Source organism: Actinia tenebrosa, unplaced genomic scaffold (genome assembly GCF_029948245.1).
Source record: "Actinia tenebrosa isolate PJP-AT-01 unplaced genomic scaffold, QUT_ActTen_1.0 PGA_scaffold8__29_contigs__length_14323225, whole genome shotgun sequence".
Classification (NCBI taxonomy): domain Eukaryota; kingdom Metazoa; phylum Cnidaria; class Anthozoa; order Actiniaria; family Actiniidae; genus Actinia; species Actinia tenebrosa.
The window spans coordinates 3535726-3559670 of NW_028292585.1; the positions used below are offsets into that span (position 1 = coordinate 3535726).

The 23945-nt window shown below is 36.1% G+C and overlaps 3 protein-coding genes across 3 annotated transcripts; 1 reads left to right on the forward strand and 2 right to left on the reverse strand.

The window, feature by feature from the left end:
* The first annotated feature begins 254 nt into the window (after positions 1-254).
* Positions 255-15528, forward strand: LOC116303572 (E3 ubiquitin-protein ligase FANCL). The gene is made up of 17 exons (XM_089040693.1): positions 255-347; positions 469-527; positions 1110-1170; positions 1409-1465; positions 1849-1946; positions 2042-2089; positions 2234-2282; positions 2708-2779; positions 3587-3625; positions 4082-4196; positions 4475-4558; positions 4672-4717; positions 5241-5322; positions 5412-5528; positions 5669-5740; positions 6129-6204; positions 14659-15528. The coding sequence occupies exons 1-16, from the start codon at positions 255-257 to the stop codon at positions 6159-6161; spliced, it is 1125 nt and encodes a 374-aa protein (XP_088896819.1). The 3' UTR covers positions 6162-6204; positions 14659-15528.
* LOC116302252 (uncharacterized) lies at positions 6535-11802 on the reverse strand. The gene is made up of 6 exons (XM_031711520.2): positions 10978-11802; positions 10287-10396; positions 10055-10132; positions 9115-9207; positions 8208-8394; positions 6535-7434 (listed from the first exon to the last, which is right to left on the reverse strand). Exons 1-6 carry the CDS (start codon positions 11243-11245, stop codon positions 7280-7282), a joined length of 891 nt encoding a protein of 296 aa, XP_031567380.1. The 5' UTR covers positions 11246-11802; the 3' UTR covers positions 6535-7279.
* LOC116302099 (uncharacterized) lies at positions 12327-23384 on the reverse strand. Its single transcript, XM_031711340.2, has 10 exons — positions 22852-23384; positions 18766-19364; positions 18033-18405; positions 16875-17146; positions 16077-16117; positions 15706-15971; positions 14667-14954; positions 14199-14482; positions 13431-13803; positions 12327-12858 (listed from the first exon to the last, which is right to left on the reverse strand). The coding sequence occupies exons 1-10, from the start codon at positions 23021-23023 to the stop codon at positions 12662-12664; spliced, it is 2865 nt and encodes a 954-aa protein (XP_031567200.2). The 5' UTR covers positions 23024-23384; the 3' UTR covers positions 12327-12661.
* Between the last annotated feature and the right edge of the window lie 561 nt (positions 23385-23945).

The following is a 23945-nucleotide window of genomic DNA, read 5'->3' on the forward strand; positions in this document are numbered from 1 at the left end:
CTCTCCTAAGTAGAATCCACAGGACACCCATATCGTAAACATCTTTTAAACGATATTTTGCCGCGAATATATTTTGCACTTCAAAAATTACGAATAACCATTCAAAGCAATTAATATTCCCTAAAAGATCCTAACAGATACGGTTCACGAAATTTAGATTGAATAATAATAAAGGATGAAATTTGTGTTGGAGAGTGTGATTTTATAAGTGGGGTTCCTGTGGAGAGCAGAGCCTTGTAATATTTACAATGAAAATGGCGGCTAAACTTGAAGTTCATGAAGTTTGTCCTCATTTGATTCCTCAAGACTCAAACGGAAGACGTTATGATGGATATATAACTGCTAGAGTTAGTACTTTATGCAGGTTTATGTCATAAATTTATAAATAGGTTGAACATTTCAGCTTTTAGGCGAAAAAATGCGCAACTTTTTTTGGACCTTTCTGACAAACTTTTTCCCACTTTTCAGAGAAAGAGTTTTCGTTTTTGCATTACTATTCCTGAAGACAACTCTCTTAAAGATGCAAGGTAAAGCATGAATATAACAAGTATTATTTTTCTTGTTATTCTTTATAATAAATGAGTAAACTAGCTGAACGAATTTTTTTCCTCGACCCATTGCACAAATTTGTGTGCAAAAATAAATTTTGACAGAAAAAATACTTTAACGCTATGTTTTAGGTAGTGAGGAGGAGAGCGAGTGCAAAAAGAGTGAGGACTACTAATAGACCAGTTTCGAATTCCAAGTTACCACTGTGTTCCTTGATTACAGACTCATTTGCACAGGGTTAGCCTCGTATCAGTGTTTAAATATTCACAAATACCAACGGTAAAGTAAAGAATGCACAACTTCAACAATACAAACACTTTGAAGCTCGACAGACCTTGACTGCAACACGTGAATATTCTGCACAAACTTGAGGCTAACCCTGTGCAAATGAGTCTGTAATCAAGAAACACAGCGGTAACTTGGAATTCGAAACGGGTCTATTTTGTACAGAGAAAGAATGTGTGTGGATGCAGTAAATGCTGTGTGCCATTTTTGCTCCACTCCTCCCCCCAAATGATAAACAGTCACACATTAATGCCATTTTGGTTTTTCTTAAAAAGAATTGAGTGTAGCTGGAAGCTCAGGCTTTTACTCAAAGACTATGAAAGTGTCATAAAACAGGTCAGTTTTCGGGTACACATAATGAGAGGGGGTGGGGTGGGGGGGGGATTAAGCATAACATATCTCCTCAATGAGGTGCTATGGATATTTAATAAAATGGGAAGTTCTTATATAGCGCATTTCAGTTGTCTCAATCTACATCTGTGATCAGTAGAACTTAACGGGCTGCATATTAAGGTGCTGCAGCTATTAGCAGCCATGTATTTCTGGATAATAAAATTTTTATTTTTTATTTTAGAGACTTGCTCAAAGTGCAGACTTGGCATCCTTTTTAGTGGAACTAAAAGATATTATGGTTAGTGAATTAATGACCTGAGTATCAGGCCCCAGGGGAGGGGGAAGAGGGAGTAGAGGGAGGGGGACTTTATAATTCAATTGATTATAAATATTAGTTCTATTTGGTTCTTGGTGAGCACTGGTGGGGTATGAATAATATTGATAATGCTTTGGCACTCATGCACAGATGTGATAAGATTCAATATATTCTTATTTATAATAGTGCTTAAATGAATACCTTAGTAAATATAAATACTAAGAGTAAATGGTTTGAACCCAAGTGCTGAAGTTTGTTGTGAAATGTGATCGTCCTGTTGAGTGTAGTCTTGAGAAAGATTGTTGTTGGTGGTGACTTATAATATAAATAAATAAATAAATAATAGTATAAATATAATTTATCAGGAAAGACTTCTACAGTCACAAAATGAAGAACAGGCCATAAGTCAACCAAAGTATTACACCCAGCTGATCGAAGAAATAGAAGCTATCTCTTGGAACAAGTATGTTATAATTACAAGATGAATATACAGCATACTAAAGTTTAAACAGAATTAATGAATAATATATATTTTTGTTATAATATTTTCTTCGTTAGGTTGGTCTTTGTCGACCCTTCATTTAAAGTATTAAAACTGTTGGCAAGGTATGGTTTTTTCATTTTATTCATTTATTATTAACGGTAGTCTGTGTCTAGTTTCTTGGCTGTAGAACCTTCATATTTTATTGATACCTTGAATTAATCAATAATTTTTGTATTCTTTTTTTAATTTTTTAAATCTTTTTTCAGAGACAGCAGACAAAGAGAACATGTCATAACCATTCATCTCTCACAACAGGTACAGTATATCAGTAATTCATAAAATGATCAGTAGAATACAGCATATTATTCAGCTGAGTTGACTGTGTTTACCAAAAAGGAATTATAGATGGTTAGCATTTTCCATACTTTGTCCAGGGTGCTCCTTGATAACAGCTTTGCTGTCGGGCCTACATGTACCCTGGTAAAATATGTATTTTTTAATTATTTTTAAGCAAGGAATGAGTTCAATTAAATTTCTATTGTCAAGTGAAATGGGATTCCGCCCTGAGTTTGATATATAGTATCTTGATTTATGAATGGTATTCCATGCCACAACTCCCATCTTCATCCCACAAACTAATGGTATATTAACTCCTCTGCACACATACATACGTACACTTACTCTAAATACCTGTTATTTTAGTCTTATATTAAGCTATTTATTTCATCATATGATTGTAGCACCCTCTAACTCCACCTTCTGTTACAACTGATCTTCCTGGGAAATTCCCTTTCAACTGGTCTACAACACAGGTACTACACTAGTTAGTATAAGGGGCTGTTTACATGCTACTGGAATGAGTTTCATTCCGGAACGAGTTCATCCCGGTTGCCATATATTTCTTTGTATTTGTTTACATGATACCAGAGCAATATTTCATTCCAGAACAAGTCATTCCGGAATGAGTCATCCCGGTTTTACTCTGGAACTAAAAGCTCATTCCGTAACGATATTCCGAACGAACCACTCATTCTGGAATGAAACTGCTCTCCGGGAGATGAATGAAACGAATAACACATGCGTATCAGACATTTCAATGCGCCCGTAGCTTGATCAGAACTCGTTATGTGGATTTTTCTCATGTAAAGACGGTATGAAATTTCATTCTCGTTCCGGAACGAACTCATTCCGGTATCATGTAAACGGGCCCTAACTGAATACCAGTCTTTTCATTACATGTCAGTTTTGTTACACAGTATTTAGAACACTTCGTTACAAGGTCACGTGTATGGTCAGTTCTTTACATGTGTAATGTATGGTCATTTTGGTATGTGTCATTTCCCATGATTTTCAAGTTGGAAGTTGGAAGATAACAGTGTTAATTGGGCTACCAAAAGGAATGATGAATACAATATGATGAGTTCTTTACATGTGAAATGTATGGTCATTTCGGTATGTGTCATTTCCCATGATTTTCAAGTTGGAACTTGGAACTTGGAAGTTGGAAGATAACAGCGTTAATTGGGCTACCAAAAGGAATGATGAATACAATATGATGAGGAAAAATGGAGGTTGAATGATGGAAGAAAATATTTCATTATTTTTGTTCTCTCTTCCAGCCCTCACCTTTGAAAGGATTGTATCATCAGTTTGAGGAGGTGAATTAGTTATCATAAGGGACAGACCATTAGATAATTGAGGAGGGGGAGGGGTATGTAAATTTTTTTTTAAATATCGAGCAAGCACCTATGAAAAAATGTTATACATATTTCTTTGTGAAAAGAAATATCAAGCAACAAAAAATTGGATGCAGGGGTTGTTACAAAAAAATAAATATTGTGCAACATAAATTCCTGTAACACCCCTCCCCCCTCCAATTTCAATTATCTAATAGTCCATCCCTAATTGTCATAATTGCCATAGATGAATTTGTCATTAGATGAATATATCAAACCTCGACTTGGAGACATTTTTGGTCACTCAAGCAAATTTGAGTCTACCAGTATTATACTGTAGTGAGCCCAAAAGAGGCATGGATTTGTGTATGAGTATGCTGAAGTCTGGCTGTTCTTTTACCTAATGTTGTAATGTTATGACTTTTGGTTTGATAACAGGCATTAAAGACTTATGAAGAATTCTGGGACATAATGGATGAAATAGATAAAAACACTTGGGTCTTGGAACCAGACCAACCCTCTAGATCATGTACCACAAGAAGGATAGCATTAGGTATACAATCCCTCATGCTAAGTCAGGGCCGTAGCCACAAATTTCTGATTGGTCAGGTTTGCCATAAATTTCTGATCTGTTCAGTTTTTGAGGGTTTTCAGTTTTTCTTAAATTTTTATTTTGTTTGTTTTTCTTATATTTTTTCCCCGAAAGCTGGTCCAGTTTCAACCAGACCAACACTACTGGTGGATACAGCCCTGCATGTTGAGGATGTCTTTTGAAGCTTTTATTAGGCACTGCTCCCATCTTGGTCCAAAGCAATATTTTTTTTTTTACAGGCAATAACTCATCTATACATCTAGAGGTGAATCCAGTACATCCTCGACTTCTTCCTGAGTGCAGGTTTCTCGGCGCTGATCATGGTAAGATATGGTATACTGAGCTTCATTAGAAACATTTTTTCAACTGGGTACCCTGTGGTAAATGGAGATAGAGGAGTACAAGGTTGTTTTACGAATCATATTTTTGTTTGTAGTTATTATTCCAATGAGAGAGAACTTAAATGTCAACCTTAATTTATGGTAAGTACTGCAATCGATTGCTAAATAAATATAATATAATCACTAATCCCATCCCATCCCATCCATCCATCCCTCTTCCATCCATCTATTACATCATTCATTCAGTCTGAGCCAGCCAGCCATCCTTCCAACTGACCTTCCATTCATTGATCCATCACATACAGTCAATCCATCCTATTCCATTCATCCAACTGTTCATCCATCCATCCATCTATCCCATCCATCCATCCTTGTCCATCCATCCACCCACCCACCCACCCATCCATCAGTCCATCCATCCATCCATCCATCCTTGTCCATCCATCCATCCTTGTCCATCCATCCATCCATCCATCCATCCTTGTCCATCCATCCTTGTCCATCCATCCACCCACCCATCCATCTATCCCATCCATCTATCCATCCATCCATCCATCCATCCATCCATGTCCATCCATTATTTTATCCTATCCATCCATTATTACTATCCATACATCTATCCCAGCCATCCTTTCATCTACTCATTTCATCCTTCTTTTTCCAGGGACCCTAAACTATCAATTCTTACCAATTTGGAAAATGTTCTAAAATTGAAATTTCCATCACCATCCACTACTAACAAAGAGGTATGTAACTCTACACTATATTCTATCAGGTTACATCCTACACCAAAACAAATGACAGAGATTAAAAATATGGTACCTTTTTTTGACAGGACTTCAGTATGGAATGTGGCATCTGCTATTCATATAGATTAAATGACGCCATACCAGACAAGGCCTGTGATGACTCTCGCTGCGGACAACCTTTCCATCAAATCTGTCTCATAGAGGTATATGTCCTTACTCATTGAATGCTAACAATGATTTCGTAAAATATTTTGGTGACCCTGTAAAAAGGGATGACAAAATAGTGAGAAAAATTATTGTAAAACAGATTTCTATATGTGGTCGTTACTTTTGACATCTTCAGTGGCTGAAGTCATTACCATCCAGTCGTCAGAGCTTTAATATGATATTTGGTGAATGTCCTTATTGTAGTAAGGTGAGTAGATTTGTGGTAATTGTAATATTATTATCATCAGTATTACCTACAGTATTAAGGTCAGTATCATCAGCATCATTATTGTCACCATCGTCATCATCAACAACAACACCATCACCATCCAATTACCAACCACTACACTACACTACACTACACTACACTACACTACACTACACTACACTACACTACACTACACTACACTACACTACACTACACTAGCTTACTTATCACAAATGTGGTTTATTGTTTCTACCTGGTAGTGTTGATGATGGTAGTGGTATTGACAGTGGTATGGTATAGCTGTATTACTGATTAGAACAATAGTATGTAATAATATATTTCACAAAAGAAAAAACATCTTCAATGAAGTATCTGTATAAATTTTCAGCCTATAACAGTCAAAATGATTGCTGCAAGATAACTATCAAGTATACTATCCTCTTCTCTACTGTATATCCCACTTGGTAAGACTAGATGAATTAATGTTCTGCACCGATGTTTCTAATGAAACAGTAATGAAAAAAGGGTAAATGTTATACCATGAAAATAATGTTTTATATTGTGTAATTTCCATGAGGCGATAAAAAAATGCACAAAAATGATCAACAATTTCATACTTTATATGCTATTTGTAATACAAAGAAGAAGATTGTTTGATAAAGATTATTGATAAAACATTGTGCTATCAAGTTCTTAAAATTGTACGATATTAAAGAACTTCATATCATGCGTTTTAAAGATAGTGCTAGTGATTAATCAAATGTACAGTATAAATGGCTCTCAAAATTATAAAGTTTTATTTATTTTTTCACTCTATAAAAATAAATTAGCATTGTTATAATATTATGGTAAAATCTAAACTATCATAATTGTGTGAGTACTTTTGCTTTTCAATGACTTTAATACTTAGTTCACTTAATTTAATTTGTATAAAGTTTATAGTAACTCTAGAATTCTGATTTCAGACTTATTTCTAAACCATTGTTTTTGCCATTCATTCATTCATTCATTTTATCCATTTTCCATTCTTCCAATTATCCATTTATCTTATACAAACTGGTAAATGTTCGTGCTATTCTTTGCACGTGTCATGAAGTTTGAGTTTAAAAAATCTCAATGAAAATATTTGCTTTCAGATTTACTGTCTTTTATTTACTCTTCAAAATATTCCCCTAAAAATCTCCTATCTTTTACGGCAAATTCTTTGATATGACCCTTTATTTTATAGCATTTGGGTCTTATGTATACCCAATTTGATGTCATTCTATATTGTAACTCATTTAGATTTGAAAGTCGCTCTTTTTTCAAACTGAAGTTTGTAAATGAAGGGTTTTGAAGTCAAAGAAATCGCATGTTAAGATGAGCTTAAAATATGTGCATCTAGCTTTTGAATTTTGTCTAAAAAATTACATTGCTCTTCAATAAATACTGTAAAGAAATTAAATCTTTTTTATAAGAGAGAAAATCTTAATAAATAATATAATGCATTATCAATATCAAATAAATAAGCTTAAATTTAAATAACAACGTTACTTGAGATTATTCTTCAAAAAAATCATGAACAGACTGTTCTGTGTTATCTGTTATCTCTTTTGCCTTTGGTTCGTCTTGTTCTTGTATCTGTGTTATACTACTGCTCGGCAGTGAAATACTACTTGGGTTGGTCTCAGTTTTATCAGTGTCCCATGATTGGTCTGTTGAAGAAATAAGCAAACAAAGGTGAAATCTAAAAACTTGATTACTCTTGCATCTTGTTTAACACACGTCAATATTTCTAGAATTCATGCAACTTGTATTATTTGAATAATTTTGTGGAACATTAACAAGTCACAAATTTAAACTCAATCTTAACTGAATTTTAACTTTTTACGCAATAAAATCAATCATTCATAAATTTCATTAGCTGTGCTGCCCTGACATTGATCAATCAGCACAGAGGTTATTTGGGGGTTCAATCTGTGAGTCATATGTGCACCTGCTTAGATCAGACCAGAGGTTATTTTAGTGTATGATCTGTGAATTAGACGTGCCGTTCTGACTTTGATCAGCCCATCGGTTGTTTCAGGGTTCAATCTGTGAGTTAGCCATGCCCCTGCTTAGATCATGCAGCCCAGAGGTTACTTCTATTGTTGCGTTATACGTGCCTCCCTGACCAGTCACGGATCTAGGGGTGGGTTTTGGGGGTTGCAACCCCCCCATGAAAGCCATCATGATTTTTTTTTTTTTTTTCCATGACAACACCAACAGCATTGCAAGTTTTATTAAAACAGGGGTTCCAAACGTGTTTCGTTTGCTTTTTTATCTTTATCATAAGGCCTACTTCCGTTTGGGAACCCTGTGCTACTTTCCCGCCAAACAAGTACCTCAATCAATGCTACAACCCCCCCTTTGAAAAAATCCTGGATCCGCCCCTGCTGACTTTGATCCAGAGGTTGTTTCAGGGTTTCAATAAATTTTAATATTATACCTTCTTCATCAGCATTGTACGTATTATCAGGATCAAGATCAAGCTCCACATTATCTCCTCCTTCTCTTATTTTTTCTGCTCTTGCCCTCACTTGCTGTGCTCGCAGTTCTCTTCTTCGTTGCTTTGAAATAATCTCTGCTTGGATTTGTGCTCTTTTCATTTTTTGGACTTTCATTTTTTCTTCAAGCTAAAATACCATTCAAAATTTCATCATTAATATGCTAAATTTAAAATCATACCATATGAATGAAAATAATGAATAAATTTACAGATAAAAAATAAATGCTGAGGGAAAGAAGGAATTGCAATGGTAGCAAAAAATGTCCCACCAAGAAAGTTTTGTTTTTTCCCTATTAATTTTGAAGAGGAGGGACAAAGGATGAGAGGTTTAGGAAAAATGGGAGATTTTCTCATTTTCATTCTAATTTCCAAAGCTCTCCAGAAAAAGACCAAAGTTACAATGGAAAGAGATAGAATAATTTATTATCCCTTTACATGTATGAGAGAGTGCAAAGGAGAAAACTTTTAGTTTTTGTGCAATAAAAAATAATTGAATATTCCCTGACTATATTACAATAAAACATGGAATTTTTATATCAAATAAATTAACATTTTTTTATAGACCCCTATGTTAACAACTTCCACAATGCATTATTTTCACCTTTAACAAATAATTATTGTATTCCTTTTCTTTTAAGAGTAAAAATTGAAACTAGAAAATTTGATGTGAAATGCACAAAATAAAGCATTGCAGGATTTATTAAAAAGGCCTATATTAAAATTACTTTTTGCCAGTTGATTCTTTCATAATTTCATTTGTGAACCATATTGCCTTCGCTCCACATTGATTCAAGTACAGTACGAAGAAACACAATCTTGAATGAATTGCTTTAAAATTACAAACTACCTCTGTGAATTTCTCTTGTGCTCTGTCTAGTTCTCTTGCTTCAAGTAACTTCTTTTTTCTTCTGGTCGTTTTAGCTAATTTTCTTTGAATTTCCTATGAACAAAAGGCAATTTTGAAATTCTTTAATTACATCCTGACCATCCAACACAATTTTCATCTTTTTTAACTAATTGATCTTCAGCTAATTCATCATACTTTTAAAAACGAACATGGTTATATTGTTGTCTTCAAAGCAGCTCGATTTGAAGGACAAAACAAAAGAATTCCAATTTCCTGAGAATTGGAACCTATATTGTGTTGTCCCCGCATTGAGCTGCATTTTAAAGTCCTGCAAGGGATTTATTGATAAAAATAAGGCTTTCCCCTAGCATCTTAATAGTTTACATATAATATTTTAACTAAAAATATAATTAAAATCTTTTTAATAAAAATTTGAATTTCCCTTAATAATTTTTGGAGCTTTTTAAACCTTATTTGAACTTAATATTAAGTCCTTTTTTTAATAATTTTCCTTTTTATTCTAAACTCACTTCAATTCAATTACATTGCCACGATAAATGCACTTAAATCCTTATGGGCTCGTGATTTCATTGATAAAATTTACTTAGCTAACGTCATAAATAATTTATAAAATCCCCCTTTTTTTTTTTTTTTTTTTCATTTATTTAATTTTTTTATTTTTTTTATTTTTATTTTAACTGAAAATATCGTTAAAATCTTTTTAATAAAAATTCAAAATTTTTCCTTTATAATTTTTGGAGCTTTTTAAACCTTATTTGAACTTAATATTAATTTCTATTTTTCTCATTTTCCTTTTTATTCTAAACTCATTTCAATTCAATTACATTGCCACGATAAATGCACTTAATCCTTTACTTAGCTAACGTCATAAATTAATTTATAAAATCGCAATTTTTTTTTCATTTTTCTTATTTTTTACCTTTTGTCTGTTCTCCTCAGCAATAGCTTGTTTCTTGGCAAGCATCTCGGCAGTAAGCACTGTAACATTTTCCAATTTCTAGACAAAAAAAATACAAAAAACTCAACGTCAATTAAACAACTTATTTGAATAATTATTGTGAATCATTTATCTTAATCTCTTGGATTCCACGTAATGCTTACTATTATTTGTTAATCCCTCTCGTTTATTCCTAGTTATTTATTATTTTTACCTGTAATTTAGGAACTCGTCTAATCTCTTTCCTTTTTGAATTTTCATCTAAATTGACTTCAAATGCAACTCCAGTCATTGGAACTAAACTTTCATTCCTTCCTTTGATATCTAAAAAACAAAAATTCAAAGTTTAGAATAACATTAACGTATGAATTTTTAATTTAAGTAATATAATTTTTGTACTTGAAAACATTTTATGTGCGACCTTTGGGTTAAGTTGAAGAAGCGAAATATTAAAAATAGAATCCAAAAGCTTATATCAAAAAATTCATCCAATTTGATGCCCTGCAGATGAAAGATATTCGAAAGATTGGAAATATAATCTTGGAATTTAAACCTTACACATTTGAGTAAACATTACTCGTCACACAATGGTAAACAAAGATTATTATATTAATTATTACAAACAAACATTGGAAAATAATTAAATATCAAACAGATTGATTTTTAGGAATTTTTAGAACGTTTGTTTAATTTGTAAAACTCTAAGAGACTATTAAATGTTGTGTTTAATAAAGGAAAGGCGCAGCCTTATTAAGGCAAACTATCCGGACTCCGGAACGATTTTCACTCCGATTTACTGAACTAATTTACAAATTTGTAGAATAAGATCAATGTTTAGATATGAATTAGGCGAAGCACGTACCCCGATGTTTTTATCAATTTATGTCTATCAAGCTCATACTTACCATTTAACTTAGACGAATTAAGTCTATTTTTCTCATTTTCTTGGTTTACGGTTGGTATAACGAGATCTTGATTGCTCTCTGGTTTGATGTTGGGTTTTTCATTGCTATTGTTATCGTATTTATCCTCCTTGGCATGGCTTGTCTGCTTGGATTCCTTAAGTTTGCGTTGGCTATCGGAATGATTCGTTGTAAGGACCCCGTTTTGGTTTTGTAGAGGTTTCTGTGGTGTGGGAGAAGCAGCTTTGGCGCTCGAAGATCCACAACCCATACCGTAGCAAAATAAAGTCCTCTTCCAAAATTTAGACCACTTAAGAAAGAAACCTTATTTAGAAGTCCAGAATCCTATAGTATTTGTCTGTAAATGATAATGTAAGCGATATTAAATATAGACTCTTGGATGAAGTCGTTGGTGAAGCGATGCAGTGTTCCGGCGTTGCTCAACGTAGATAGCTTCGTACTATAGAGGGACTTTGAATCGTAGTCCTTTAAAAACGGAATCTAAAGCCCTTGTCGTGTAGCACTCCTCCTTTGCAATCCAATGGTTAATAATAGTGGCCTCAAACTCCATGGAGAATTGTAAATAGCTAAACACATGACGCCAGTTTCTATGACAACGCCGGTCAAATTTATTAGCGCGAACAATCAACATCCAGTCAGTCATTGTATTGGGTGATGTTCTGGTTCTTTATTGTCGGTAATTGGCCGTTTTTTTCTAGTATTTTCCCGAAAACGTGTTTCCTGTTCTTTCTTCTAGTCTTCAAAAGTCTTAGAAAGTCTTTTTGCGCTTTCACAAGTGCTGGTCACGAAACCTCCTATCGTCAACACGCGCTGTTCTTTTTGTTGTTCCACGAGGAGACGTGCTGTGTGTCAGGAATTTCAGCAGTGACGCTGCTACAAATTCCAAAGAAAACGTTTTAATCCAAAAACCATGACCTTTAAGATTTTATGGTGTTCTTGTACAAGGCACAGTAAAATAAGCACACCCCACAACTAATAACAGTACCTCTATTTAGCTGCCTTTTGACAACTGCCCAAGGTGGCCGCTTAAAACAGGTTCTGCTGTATAACAGGACTATCTGATCAACTACTTTAATTTGGTTTACAGGAGGACACTATATTTTTACAGTAAATAATTTCTTAGGCGATCCAAAGCAATGTCTATTCATGCTATCCCCCTTCGTTTTTTCCACATTTCCCCATGCCCTCCCCTCTCTTCCCCTCTCTTCCCCCTTTTTCCCTACGTCCCCTATGTCGTCCCCTCATCTCCCCCCTTTTATTTTCCTCCGTCCTCTCGCCTTCCCCCTTTTACCCCCGGGTACTGCTTTCTTTAGTCACAAAAACACGAGTAGGAAACGTTAAAGTAGTTTTTAATATACTATAAATTATCTTATTATAAATTTTTGTTTTTCATTTTTATCTACTTGATCCGTTGGGATGGTGGTGATTTGTAGCCTTCTAAATACCAAACGTTTGTTATGAATTATAACAGGGGTTTAAAAAGGCATCAAACACGTTATTACGGGTGTTAATAAGGATCGAAATGGGTGCTAAAATAGATGGTCTTATGTAAGAGGGGTCAATAACACTGCATGTTGTTGCATATCGTTGCCATGGAATAAGCGTCCATCTGAGGCTTCGAACAAAAAGCGTTGCCATTAATTTCGAACTTACGAAATCTGTGAGCTTAGATAGATGTTTCAAGCAACAGTTCTGTGTTATTTCGAGGATCGTCATTGATTGACACATGTTCTCTTACTGACGGCTTTGAGATTATGTGCGATAATCGCGGGATCGCAAAGGGTACAATGGCCCCAACAATAGTGAATGCACCAGCCATGTAGAAAGAGGGGTTATACGAGCCGAACTTGTCTGCCATCAGACCTAAGGAAGAAAAAAAAGTAGAGAATGGCGTTAAAACATGTTTCAGTTACAGTTAGTCTGTACTTTTTGAGGGCTGGAGTCACTAGATGGCTTCATCGACGTCTTCGAAGAGTGCGGTTTTGATTTTCAAACTCAACCAAAATACGCTTAGAGGCAAGCACATTACTCACATTTCGCATTTGTTTTCGTCTAGAAAATAACTTTACGAAACGAGCGTGCTGAGCCAATCCGTGACTGTGAACATGTTTGAACCTAAATGTATTTCGCGCGATTCAGTGAATTATAATCCAGGAGGCCATGTGGTATTTGATTGGCTGTCAATAGGGTACATTTTATTTGACATGGAACACGACACGATACCACGGTATGGAATTGAGGGCATTCTCTGAACCAATCGCATCGTGCGAATTCACTGTTCATCCAACCAAAGCGTATGGACACGGCACGGTCGCAAGTCACAACATGAGCATTATGAGTATCGTAAGTTGTCCACAGACATAGGAAACTGTCTTAAAACTGCAGCGTGTTTTACAAATTTCAGTAAGAGCACAAATGACAATTCAATACCGTACCTGCAATAGGTGGACCAGAGGCAGTGAAGAGAGCATTCAATGCAACAGACACACCAAAAGCCATTGCTCTTTTGTCCACGACCGTGCAATTCAGTAAGTGAATATTCAGCGTTGTGACGTAAATCCCCTCAAAGAAACCGTAAAAGAAGAAATATGTCGCCAGACTGGTGTAGGTTTTGGATAAAGTGCTGAGGATAATAGCAATTCCTATAAAGAACTCTGTGCCCTGGAACAACCACCGGGGATTGACGAACGCGTAGAAATCACATAATAATCCCGTACCTATACGAGATATTGAAGAACCCAGGCCGAATAAGATGTACAACTTGGATCCATCATTGCTGGAAATCCCCAGATCGTTACCGTGACTCACCTGTGGACAGAGTAGGAAAATGAATTAGGATAAAAATGGAAAAAAAAAATACTGTTGATATTAAATCCACAAATGTCTCTCTCGACTAGAATTTTTTGTTGGCCCTCTCTTCTACTTCGAGTGTGTATTCGTATATCCTTGCAGTCCCCCCCCCCCCCCCCCCCCCCCCCCCGCGCAAAAAAATCAACGCCTCGAAGTTCCGAAAAGGGCCAGAGCTTTGTAGCCATTTTTAAATATTTTCCTACAATTCCCTTCTCCTCTCATTCGCCTCTCCATAGAGCGCGAAAGGAGATATGGGAAGCAAAAGGTGATAAACCTGCATCGTTCCCATCATTCACCGCGCGTGGCTGAGATCGATAATAGAGAGCTAGAGTTAGACATCAGCTACAACTTACTATATGGACTTGAGGGATATATTCTCCAAACATACATATACAAGCCGCTAAAGTGATCACCACGAATACTGCGTTTTTATAGAGAGGACCTTCGAAAGGACGAATGTGTTTGTTGGCCGCCACTTCGCGGTTATTCTCGTCGGCCTTCTCGACATTGTTACTAAAGGTCATTGCTAGGAAACAAACTAGTAACATTATGCCTCCAAGCACCAAGAAAGCCTTGCGCCAACCTAATCCGGTTACCAGTGAGTTGATGATTGGACCAAACATTAGAACTCCCATACCTAAGTAATAAGTGGGAAATATTATGTTATTATGTGCGCTTAAAATGAGCTGTTATTGATTACGTCATTTCCGGTCACGCGTGTAATCTTTTCCTCTTCCCCTCTTATTTTAATATCTACTTTTAGAATAATGTGACGTCACGATGTTAATTAAAGTTTTAAAATGCTTTTCTTAGGTGTGTACCTTGGCCAGCGGTGACGATTCCGGTAGAAATAGACCGGCGTTTACTAAAATACAACGAGGCGACAACCAGGCAAGAATTGAAGATAAGACTAGAGCCAAACCCATGAAGAAAACTGTACGAAACAAAGAGAATGTATATATTGTTGGGCAAAGAGCTGCAAAAGAGACCTACTGAACAGGTTAGTCCACCAACTATAGTGGTTACCCGGCAACCATACCGCTGTACCATGATACCGGCCACAGGTCCAAAGAGAAACGTAAAACACATAGCCAAGGAACCAACCAAAGCTGCAAAATAGTACACACATTGAACGGTTAGTATGAGTATTTTAAAAAATATACAAACTTGCCTTACTGTGAACTAATTTTTTCTCTCAAGACGGGAATGATTGCACGGGACACTTTCTTCCTTTTTTTCCATATCTCAATTTGTTTTCCTACTGTAACGATGTACCCGGAAATGCGCCACAATGGAAAATTTTATAGATGGATTTCAGGCAATCTCGTACCCAGAGCCTGCGTTTCTTTTGGCCTGCGGCGAAGAACGAGGACAGCAGGCCGAAAGAAACGCAGGGTGACAGTCACGCAATATCTTCAATCTCATATACCGGTAAACGTTGTCATTTTCGTTTTTCAGTGCTGAAATATATGATCAATAATGCTGATCATTGAACAACTAGTACATTGATAAATATAAATATGAACTTTAAAAGCAAAAATATAATATAAATCAATAAACAGGATATTGCAAGTATCCCGATAAATATTTACATATGCCAGGACATTTCATTGAACCGAGTTTCTCAACGACAAAGCTATGCATTCGTGTCATCTTCAACAGAATAAAAATTCTTTATCTAAAGTTTTTTTCATTCTATTATCTAAAATAGATTTGGGGGGGGGGGAAATTTTCAAGAAATCAAGGAAGATATAGCTGACAGGATAGGTACGCTTTTAGTAAATTATCTTCCAATTCGTATATTATGCATCAGCACTTTTTCCAAAACGCATGGTCGATTTACAGCACTTAAAATCCTACCTGCTTTTTCCCTACTGACTTTAAAATAATCCACAAACACTGGTAAAAGTACTCCATAGCTAAAACAAATGCCAATAGCAATAGCAATGGATAAAGAAGCAGACAAACAAACTATCCACGACCAGACGCCATCTTGTTTGTATTTCTTTGCGACCGATTGCGAAATATTCTCTCTTTCGTCACTAGGATTTTCCTGGCTGCCTGATTCCTGAATTTCGCCGTTCTTTGCATTTGTAAGCTCCATTAAAACGTTGTCGAAAATCGTTCAAAAAGTGCAGCGAGTAGTTTTGAGCCGGTCACCGGTCATAGTTCTCCATATTATAACGACATTGGTTGGTTGGTGTGCTTCAGCAACTGGTCACGCAACAAACCTTACACACGACAGCAACTCTTTTTCAGCTTGCCCGGCCAGCTAGAATATGAAACAATAAAACAGCTGATTTTTGGATCCTTGAGGTTTTTTTATTTTATATTCTTGAACATTGACTTTTCATTTACATTCAATTAATACGCTAACAAATATATACGTATATAAATCTCAAATCGAAATACGTGACAAACAGCCCATATTGGGCTACCTGTGGTCATTTACTCTCAACTATTGACATTCAATAAATACGTACATCTTAATTCCTTTTGATAAAAAAATACAAACCTACAAAAAAAGGTACCCACTTATATTTAAACATCGCTTATCCCGCTCCCCTTAAAAAATACTTTTCCTTTACAAGGGAAGGGGGAGGAGTGAATGGAGTCACATATAAATAATATAATAATAATATAATATTGTTATCATAAATTATATTACACTTTAGGATGACAATGAGACATATAGCCAATGTAAATTCTTTTTGCGCGGGTTTTACAGTTTGCAACAGGGTTTAATCACACTGGTCAAGGGTATACCAAAATATCGTGCCTTCAACACAGCAGACGTGTTTACACGATAAAAATGTGGATTCCACTTTGTTATTTGCCATGTTCCACGCTATCAACATAAATACGCGTGCGGGTACTCGCTATTTCGCGCGCAATATAGGGACTGTTCAGCCCTAGAATAAAGAGATAGAGAGCAAGCGTAAAGACCCCCTTTGCATAGCGTCGAGGCTCTTAACTTCATGTTGCTAATGAAATAAGTACGTATCCTACGTGTTTCAAATATCATTTCAAATGAAAACACCAATATTTACAGCCGTAAGAGAAGGGCCGACAGGGTCTGGTTGGAGACGTTCTTTGTCTTTAGAATGTTCGCACTCTAGCTTGTGCTTTGGACATAACTTTGCTATGGTGGATTCGAGATTTCTCCGTGGATGTTTACAACATTGAGAAATGATCCCCTCGATGAACAAGTAAACTGAAGGAATCATCGAAGAGATGAACAAGACACCGGCGCCGGCGAAGAATGCGGGACTGTACGAGTTATAGTATTGTATCAAAATACCTTGGGAAAAAAAACAAAACATTGAGTCAGTCCATTTGCTTCTCGTGTAATGCGGATGAGAGAATAGCAGTAGTGTGTCTTTCATTTCTCGTGCAACTAAGCCCACGTTATTATTCGTTGTCCAATCACAATTAACCCAGTACTACGTTTACATCGTTATCGTCCAATCACAATCAAGACAGGACTACATACGTCATGATTAGTTGTCCAATAACAACATAGTTTCAACAAATCACCCCCTACGTCATTATTGGCAAATCACAATCAACAAAGCACCTCCTACGTCATTATTGGCAAATCACAAACAACAAAGCACCTCCTACGTCATTATTGGCAAATCACAATCAACAAAGCACCCCTACGTCATTCTTGGCAAATCACAATCAACAAAGCACCCCCTACGTCATTATTGGCAAATCACAATCAACAAAGCATCCCCTACGTCATTATTGGCAAATCACAATCAACAAAGCACCCCCTACGTCATTGTTGGCAAATCACAATCAACAAAGTACCCCCTACGTCATTCTTGGCAAATCACAATCAACAAAGCATCCCCTACGTCATTATTGGCAAATCACAATCAACAAATCACCTCCTACGTCATTATTGGCAAATCACAAACAACAAAGCACCCCTACGTCATTATTGGCAAATCACAATCAACAAAGTACCCCCTACGTCATTCTTGGCAAATCACAATCAACAAACCACTGGCTACGTCATTATTGGCCAATCACAATCTACGAAGTATTGCTACGTCATTACTGGCAGTCACAAACAGCCAATTACTGCCTACGTCATTATCGTCCAATTTCCAAATTTGAATTCGAGAGAGAAAAATGTTACAAGTTGACAAATGAAAGTGCCCGAGTCACTGTAGTACCTGCTAATGGAGCACCAGCCGCAATAGTCATGGAATTGACGATACATCCGTAACCAAAAGCCGCAGAAACTTGCTCAGGTTTTCGCACATACGTTAGAAGAATATGATTTAACGTCGTGCAGAATGCCCCATCTGCGCAACCGTACAAAACGCTCACAATAACAAAATGTTCGTACTTGTTCGCAAATGGTATCGTTAAATGTACAAAAGCGTCAAGAAGCTGGGAACACTGAAAGACAAGCGATGAAGAAACCCTCGGATAGTTGAGAAGAAAGCCGATGGTCGTACGAGTAAATATCGTCGCAAGGCCGATGAAAATTAAAAGCTGGGATGCTTTCATTGCAGAAATACCAAGAGTTTCGCAGTTCTCGACCTGATGAACAAAATAGCTGTAGTTAGTTTCCAATTTTTAAAACTTCTGCTAGCCTTCACTTGCTTGCCTTGCTCTAATTACCTTACCGCGCGCATTTTGGATATCGTATCAAACCACAAATTATACCTCTTCAAATTGCGCGTTCAGAAAACGTGTTATTCCCTAGAAAATAAAGTTCATTTCAATATTCATGTGTCTTCTCATGTGCAACCATTAAACAAAAAAATGATAAAAATGGGAAAAATATTAAGAATGCGGGTAAGGAATTAATCAGATGATTTCAAATGTTTTCTCATATGGCAAGCTTTAAATATTTTCGGAAACTGAGTCAAAGTTCGTTGGTTTTAATGGTATTCTTACCAGATAAAGTTGAGGGATATAATGAGCTAGACTTGCTAGAGTTAACGATGCAATATTCACTGTATAACTTGGATTCTTCCATATCAAGCAATCTACCATTTTCTTCTTCACGTGAACTTTTTTCAACGGTCTTGTATCGAGGTCTTCTCTTCTCTCTTCTGTTTTCATAGCCGTTTTAGTATCGGAGGAGTACAAGAGAGAGAATATACCAGGAAGGAAAAGAACTCCTGCCATGATCCGAAAACTTGTTGCTATTCCAAGTTCGTTAAGACTTAACTGTATCAAAGGACCCATAGCAAGATAACCACAGCCACCACCCGCACAAACAATTCCAACAGCCGTCGCGCGTCTTTTTTTGAAGTATTTTGTTGTGACAAACATGGAGGCAGTGTATAGAAAGCTGCTTCCTACTCCAAAGCCCAGGCTATAGGTAAAGTATATCACTACAATGCTTTTAGCAAACGAGGTCAAAAGAAGGCTTAACGCGCATATTAAGGACCCCGCTAAGGAAACGACTCGGAGGCCGAAATAATCTACAAGTTTTCCCGCTGGTAAAGTGGCTAGGAATGTTATTGCTATAGCAACGGAGCCTGCTGTTGCTGAAATGGAATGGAGAAAACGACAAAGTTAGTTTGATTTGCGATTTTCCTTTTAATCATCAGGAAAGAGAAAGTACAAGATGAATCAGTCAAAAGAAAAATGGCGTAGCTTTGAGTGGGGCGTTCATATTGTAACAAGAGAAATTAAAAATGCACTAATGCGCATGCCTTCTAAAAAGCGCCGCAGGCCGAGGCCGCAGGAGTGGACCTATTGACTAACGTTTTCGAATGGAGTTCAAAAATCAGAAGTTGCCAAAAGCCTGATTGTTCCATAGCGAGCGCGTCAAAGCGTGGGGCAGACTGCAGGGCAAATACCACCCGAAAACCTTATCTCTGGCCGTCTCTAGTTTCCAAGAAAATATCTTAGCCATTTCGTTCTTATAAGAAAATAGACTGCTTACATACTTCTCGTATCCATTTCACTCGTAAGTTCTTTCCAAAACTCCCCTTCATTTTCTTCCAAGAAAGCGGTTATTTCCACACACTATTGATTGAGTAAGCATTGGCTCCCAATGACAATACTGCGCATTTGACAGCCAAATCATAGATCTGGACGCATCTCAGTAAGCCATTTGGAATAGACCTTTTAAAGCTTGGGCGTTACGTTTCCCCAATTCAGACCACGTGTCTTTCCTTCAGCAGTATTTCTTTGTTTACCAGTGCCCTTGAAAAGATACTTTTAAGTTTTATATTCTCAGAGGAATTGCATTCTACAAGTGTTTTGATGAGAAACCTATAGTAAGATAAACGCGTAACCAAGTATTCTACCCAAAGGTCCCCGGCTGCAGCCCCAGGTACATTTCCTTATCGATAAATAGAAAAAGTGAAACGTTTTGTTCCAAATAACAATCAGTGATTGTTATCTCTGCTGTTGTCGTATTTTTATTATCAATTCTAACACTAAGGCTGTCTTTTCTGTCTTAGTTATCTTTCTAATTACCTAAATATTCTATGTTAATACCGTAAAGTCCTGATAATAACCCCTGAAATTGTCCTGGCCATGGTCTCCTCCCTCCCCTCCCCTAGTCTTGCCTATTAGCAACTCTGAGTTTGCGAAAAAGACTGGGTCAAGTTGACATTGCAGTGCATTGTGGACTGTTTTAGAGAACATTTCCAAGATGGCGTCTATTTTGTCTCCTAAAACAATCCCACAATGCACTGCAATGCCAACTCGACCCAGTCTTTTTCTCAATCTCGGAATGGCTAGTGGCTCCTCCCCTTTTTTAGCCCTCAATTTACCGCAATCCATATCCCTCCCAAATAAACTTTGTAAGCCCATTTTTCGTTTCCTATCAAGGAGAAATCTTAGTAATCCAATCAGAATTTTCTTACCCTTTCCAGCTCATGACATATCAAGATTTTTTGTGATTTATTAACTGAAAGCTCAATGGCAAGGAACCTTTTTTCTTACGACTCAACCATGCTTGTACTAAAATGTTTAGAGGAATGGCTACTCAGTTTCCATCGTGACAGCAGGCATAGTCAATGGAGCGGAATGGTTGGGAAACCTATTGTTCTATGTTTTTGTTCGACTTTATGCATTGATATGACGTTGACCCTGCACAGAGAAGGAAAAGTTTTTAACCCTAAAAAACGTTCTAAAATAATTATTATTCGTAAGTTAATCCTTTATGATTAATACAAATTGTTTATTGAAAAGGAAATTGCCTTTTTTCATGCTTTCTTATTTATCATCTAGTAAAGTTAACTGTATCTGCGCGGAAATATTCATTCACATGGGTTTTGGTCATCGAATGAAAGTTTTCACTTTCAAAATGTTCATGCATGAAAATGATAAGGAAATGAGTATTTTCAGCCATACTTGCTTTGGTTCATTGTGCAGGGTCAGTATCACGTGATGGTACGGTTCAACATCAAACGCAAAACAATAGCTTTGTTCTATGGAGTTTCCAAACCATTCCGCTCCATTAACTATGCAGCAGGTAATCAATTTCTCCATGTTCCTAATATCATTTCTTTTCACTCCACTCATATCACTCAATATTAAGACTCCACTCAAATCTTGATATGTAAAATCTAGTGAAGCATTATGGGTAGCTTCAAATAAATTCTTAAGTAATCTCTGGCTGCGGACGAGCCATGCTCTTTAATAGTTTAAATTTAAGCCTTGGCTGAACACTCATAAATATGGTCATCAAGTCGAGGTTTGGGGATATGGTTCTCTTATCTATTTCATCACTTTGCAGACCCTCCCAATCCCTACTGACAAAAAATCGGCTGCAGGAACGTTATACCTTAAAGCCTCGACTCGAAAGATATTTTTGAGCATTGCTTTAAAATTTAGCAATTACCAGGAATGTTGAAGGAAATTTTAAAGCCCTTATTCCAAAATTATTTTATTATCTGGATTTTACGGTACGTTTACCCGCCCCACGACCTTCCTATTCACTCTCAGGTTCGTCCAAAAGAAAGTAAGCTTATACGACTAAACGCATGCATTAAAAAAAAAATTTTTTCCGTCTTTATGTCGATTCGAAAATAAATGTGTGTGAAAGTAAGCTAGAGAAAATAAAGCGTGAAAGCCCGTATGACAGCGCTGGTGTATGGATAATTATGGTAAAAATGGTTAATTGAAGTGATCTTTCTTTGCCTTTGGACGTCTGATTTTTGTAAACAATTTAACTCTCTCCTTCCTTTTTTCGACAATATTAACTAATTAGTATGTTTAATGTTTCTTAAGAACCCGACTTTTTTCTGAAGAGGATTTTTTTTTTGCCATCTGTCAATATCTCATAATTTTGTGTAATCCCTTATCTTTCTATCAAATTTTTGACGCTTTGATTGCTTTGATATCTATAGGACACCAGTTTTGAACAATGGAAATGCATAATGTCAACACGTGAGCTTTGACTCAAGTAAATTTGCATCAAGTCGGAAAAACAGCTTACAAATGCCAAAATGTAAAACGAGCAAATAAACAGAGAATAAACATATTTTGAAAATATGATTTTTTTTTTAAATTCGTAAATGATTTAATGAAAAGTTGAAAATAATAAGCAAAATTTTCAAGTTGCGAACAAATGTAACATCCCGCTAATTATAATAACCAACAAAAAAAAATTTTTTTTTTAACTTTAGTATTTCTCTTTAAGCAAAAATTAAAAATTTGTGAATAAGATTATCGAAATGAATGAAAATCATACTAAGAATTTTGGCATTTCAAGGTATTTTTCTTTCTTCCTTTCTCCCCATTTTTTTAAATAATTCAATTTCGATGTTATTCATTCAATAAATGATTTAGAAAATGCAAGATACGGTTATTAAAATTAGTCTAAAAATACAAGAGAAAACCCTCACATAAAGAAAATAGTACTGAGTCAGAAACTGTTAGAATTAAGAAAAGAATATATAGATATAGCTATTAAGTTTCGAGAGACCATCAGGAACTGAAAAAATATTGTCCACGTTGAAATATAATTTTGAAGAGAACGAGAACTGTTCTTTACCAGAACTCGCAGATTTTTACCTGTTTTGTCTATGCTTTCTTTGAAATGGTCCAGTAAATACGGTAGCAAAACTCCAAAACTTAAAGAAACGCCAAAATGAAGAGCGTTGGAAAATGCAGCGAGAAAACATAAAATCCATGACCATGTATTGTCTTTGTCGCTTGAAAGCTTCTTCCACCAGCAACACGCCATTTGTCAGCACAAATAAAGCACTTCGCTTCTTCTTTTTAAAAAGTCTAGTCCAAACGGAATAGCTGCTTTAGTTCCTTAGAAAGAATTTTTTCTCGATAACCCACACCAAAGATGAGGGAATACAAGTGAAGTGGACCAACATGTACGAACAGCTGCTGGGAAACTACTTCGTCGTACCAGTCAAACCAGTTCAAGCCAGTTCGCTTGGAAACCAGTTTACTGCTACTGATAAGAAGTAGTAAACTGGTATATAAGTATAAGTATAAGTACCGACAAAAACCATTCTAATCTAGACCTCTAAATATCCTTGAAATTTTTGAGTATTTATGGAAACAATGATATCGCCGAAGAAATTGGCTAAGTTCATTGAATCAAAGTCGTATGAAAATGCCAGAGGATCAAACAGGTTTTACAAGTGTGTTTGGATTATTTAGCGCTACTAGCGCTATTCAGCAAATGGCGCTTGAACAAACAAACAGAAACGAAACAGCTTTTTTACTAAGGGGACATCGACCAGTTCGATGTTTTTATCATTGATAGGCAACTTAAAACTTTGGATCTTTAGTAGACATAGCAAAGATAGTCCCCCTCGCCTTGATCACCACCACATTTTAAAAAATCCAGTCACTATTTTCAGCAATAATTCGCAATATTTAATTTAACTGATAACCACTTAAAATAATTTGACGAGGCAAAAATAATCAACACTTCTGATTGGTCATCTAGCAAATGAATTACTTTAGGCTAGGGTTACTATGGAAACTCGGACACTGAAATGCCAATCACATCTGTCTGTGTTTTTGAACAGATAAACTTTTGATTAAATCTAAATCGATTTTTTTTTTTTTGACTAAGAAAATAAACGCAAGAATTGATGGACGTTTCGATGATATCCTGTCATCATTTTCAACAATAATTAAGA

Bases quoted from the DNA above. Each gene is read 5' to 3' on its own strand.
- LOC116303572 (XM_089040693.1), top strand. From the start codon at position 255: ATGGCGGCTAAACTTGAAGTTCATGAAGTTTGTCCTCATTTGATTCCT. The intron at 4,197-4,474 runs GTATACAATCCC...TTTTTTTTACAG, and splicing joins CACAAGAAGGATAGCATTAG to GCAATAACTCATCTATACAT. The intron at 5,323-5,411 runs GTATGTAACTCT...TTTTTTTGACAG, and splicing joins CATCCACTACTAACAAAGAG to GACTTCAGTATGGAATGTGG.
- LOC116302252 (XM_031711520.2), bottom strand. From the start codon at position 11,245: ATGGGTTGTGGATCTTCGAGCGCCAAAGCTGCTTCTCCCACACCACAG. The intron at 9,208-10,054 runs GTAAAAAATAAG...TTTTGTTCATAG, and splicing joins CTGAGGAGAACAGACAAAAG to GAAATTCAAAGAAAATTAGC. The intron at 8,395-9,114 runs GTAGTTTGTAAT...ATGGTATTTTAG, and splicing joins CACAAGAGAAATTCACAGAG to CTTGAAGAAAAAATGAAAGT.
- LOC116302099 (XM_031711340.2), bottom strand. From the start codon at position 23,023: ATGGCGTGTTGCTGGTGGAAGAAGCTTTCAAGCGACAAAGACAATACA. The intron at 19,365-22,851 runs GTAAAAATCTGC...ATTCCATTTCAG, and splicing joins AGAAAGCATAGACAAAACAG to CAACAGCAGGCTCCGTTGCT. The intron at 18,406-18,765 runs GTAAGAATACCA...TTTGTTCATCAG, and splicing joins ATATCCCTCAACTTTATCTG to GTCGAGAACTGCGAAACTCT.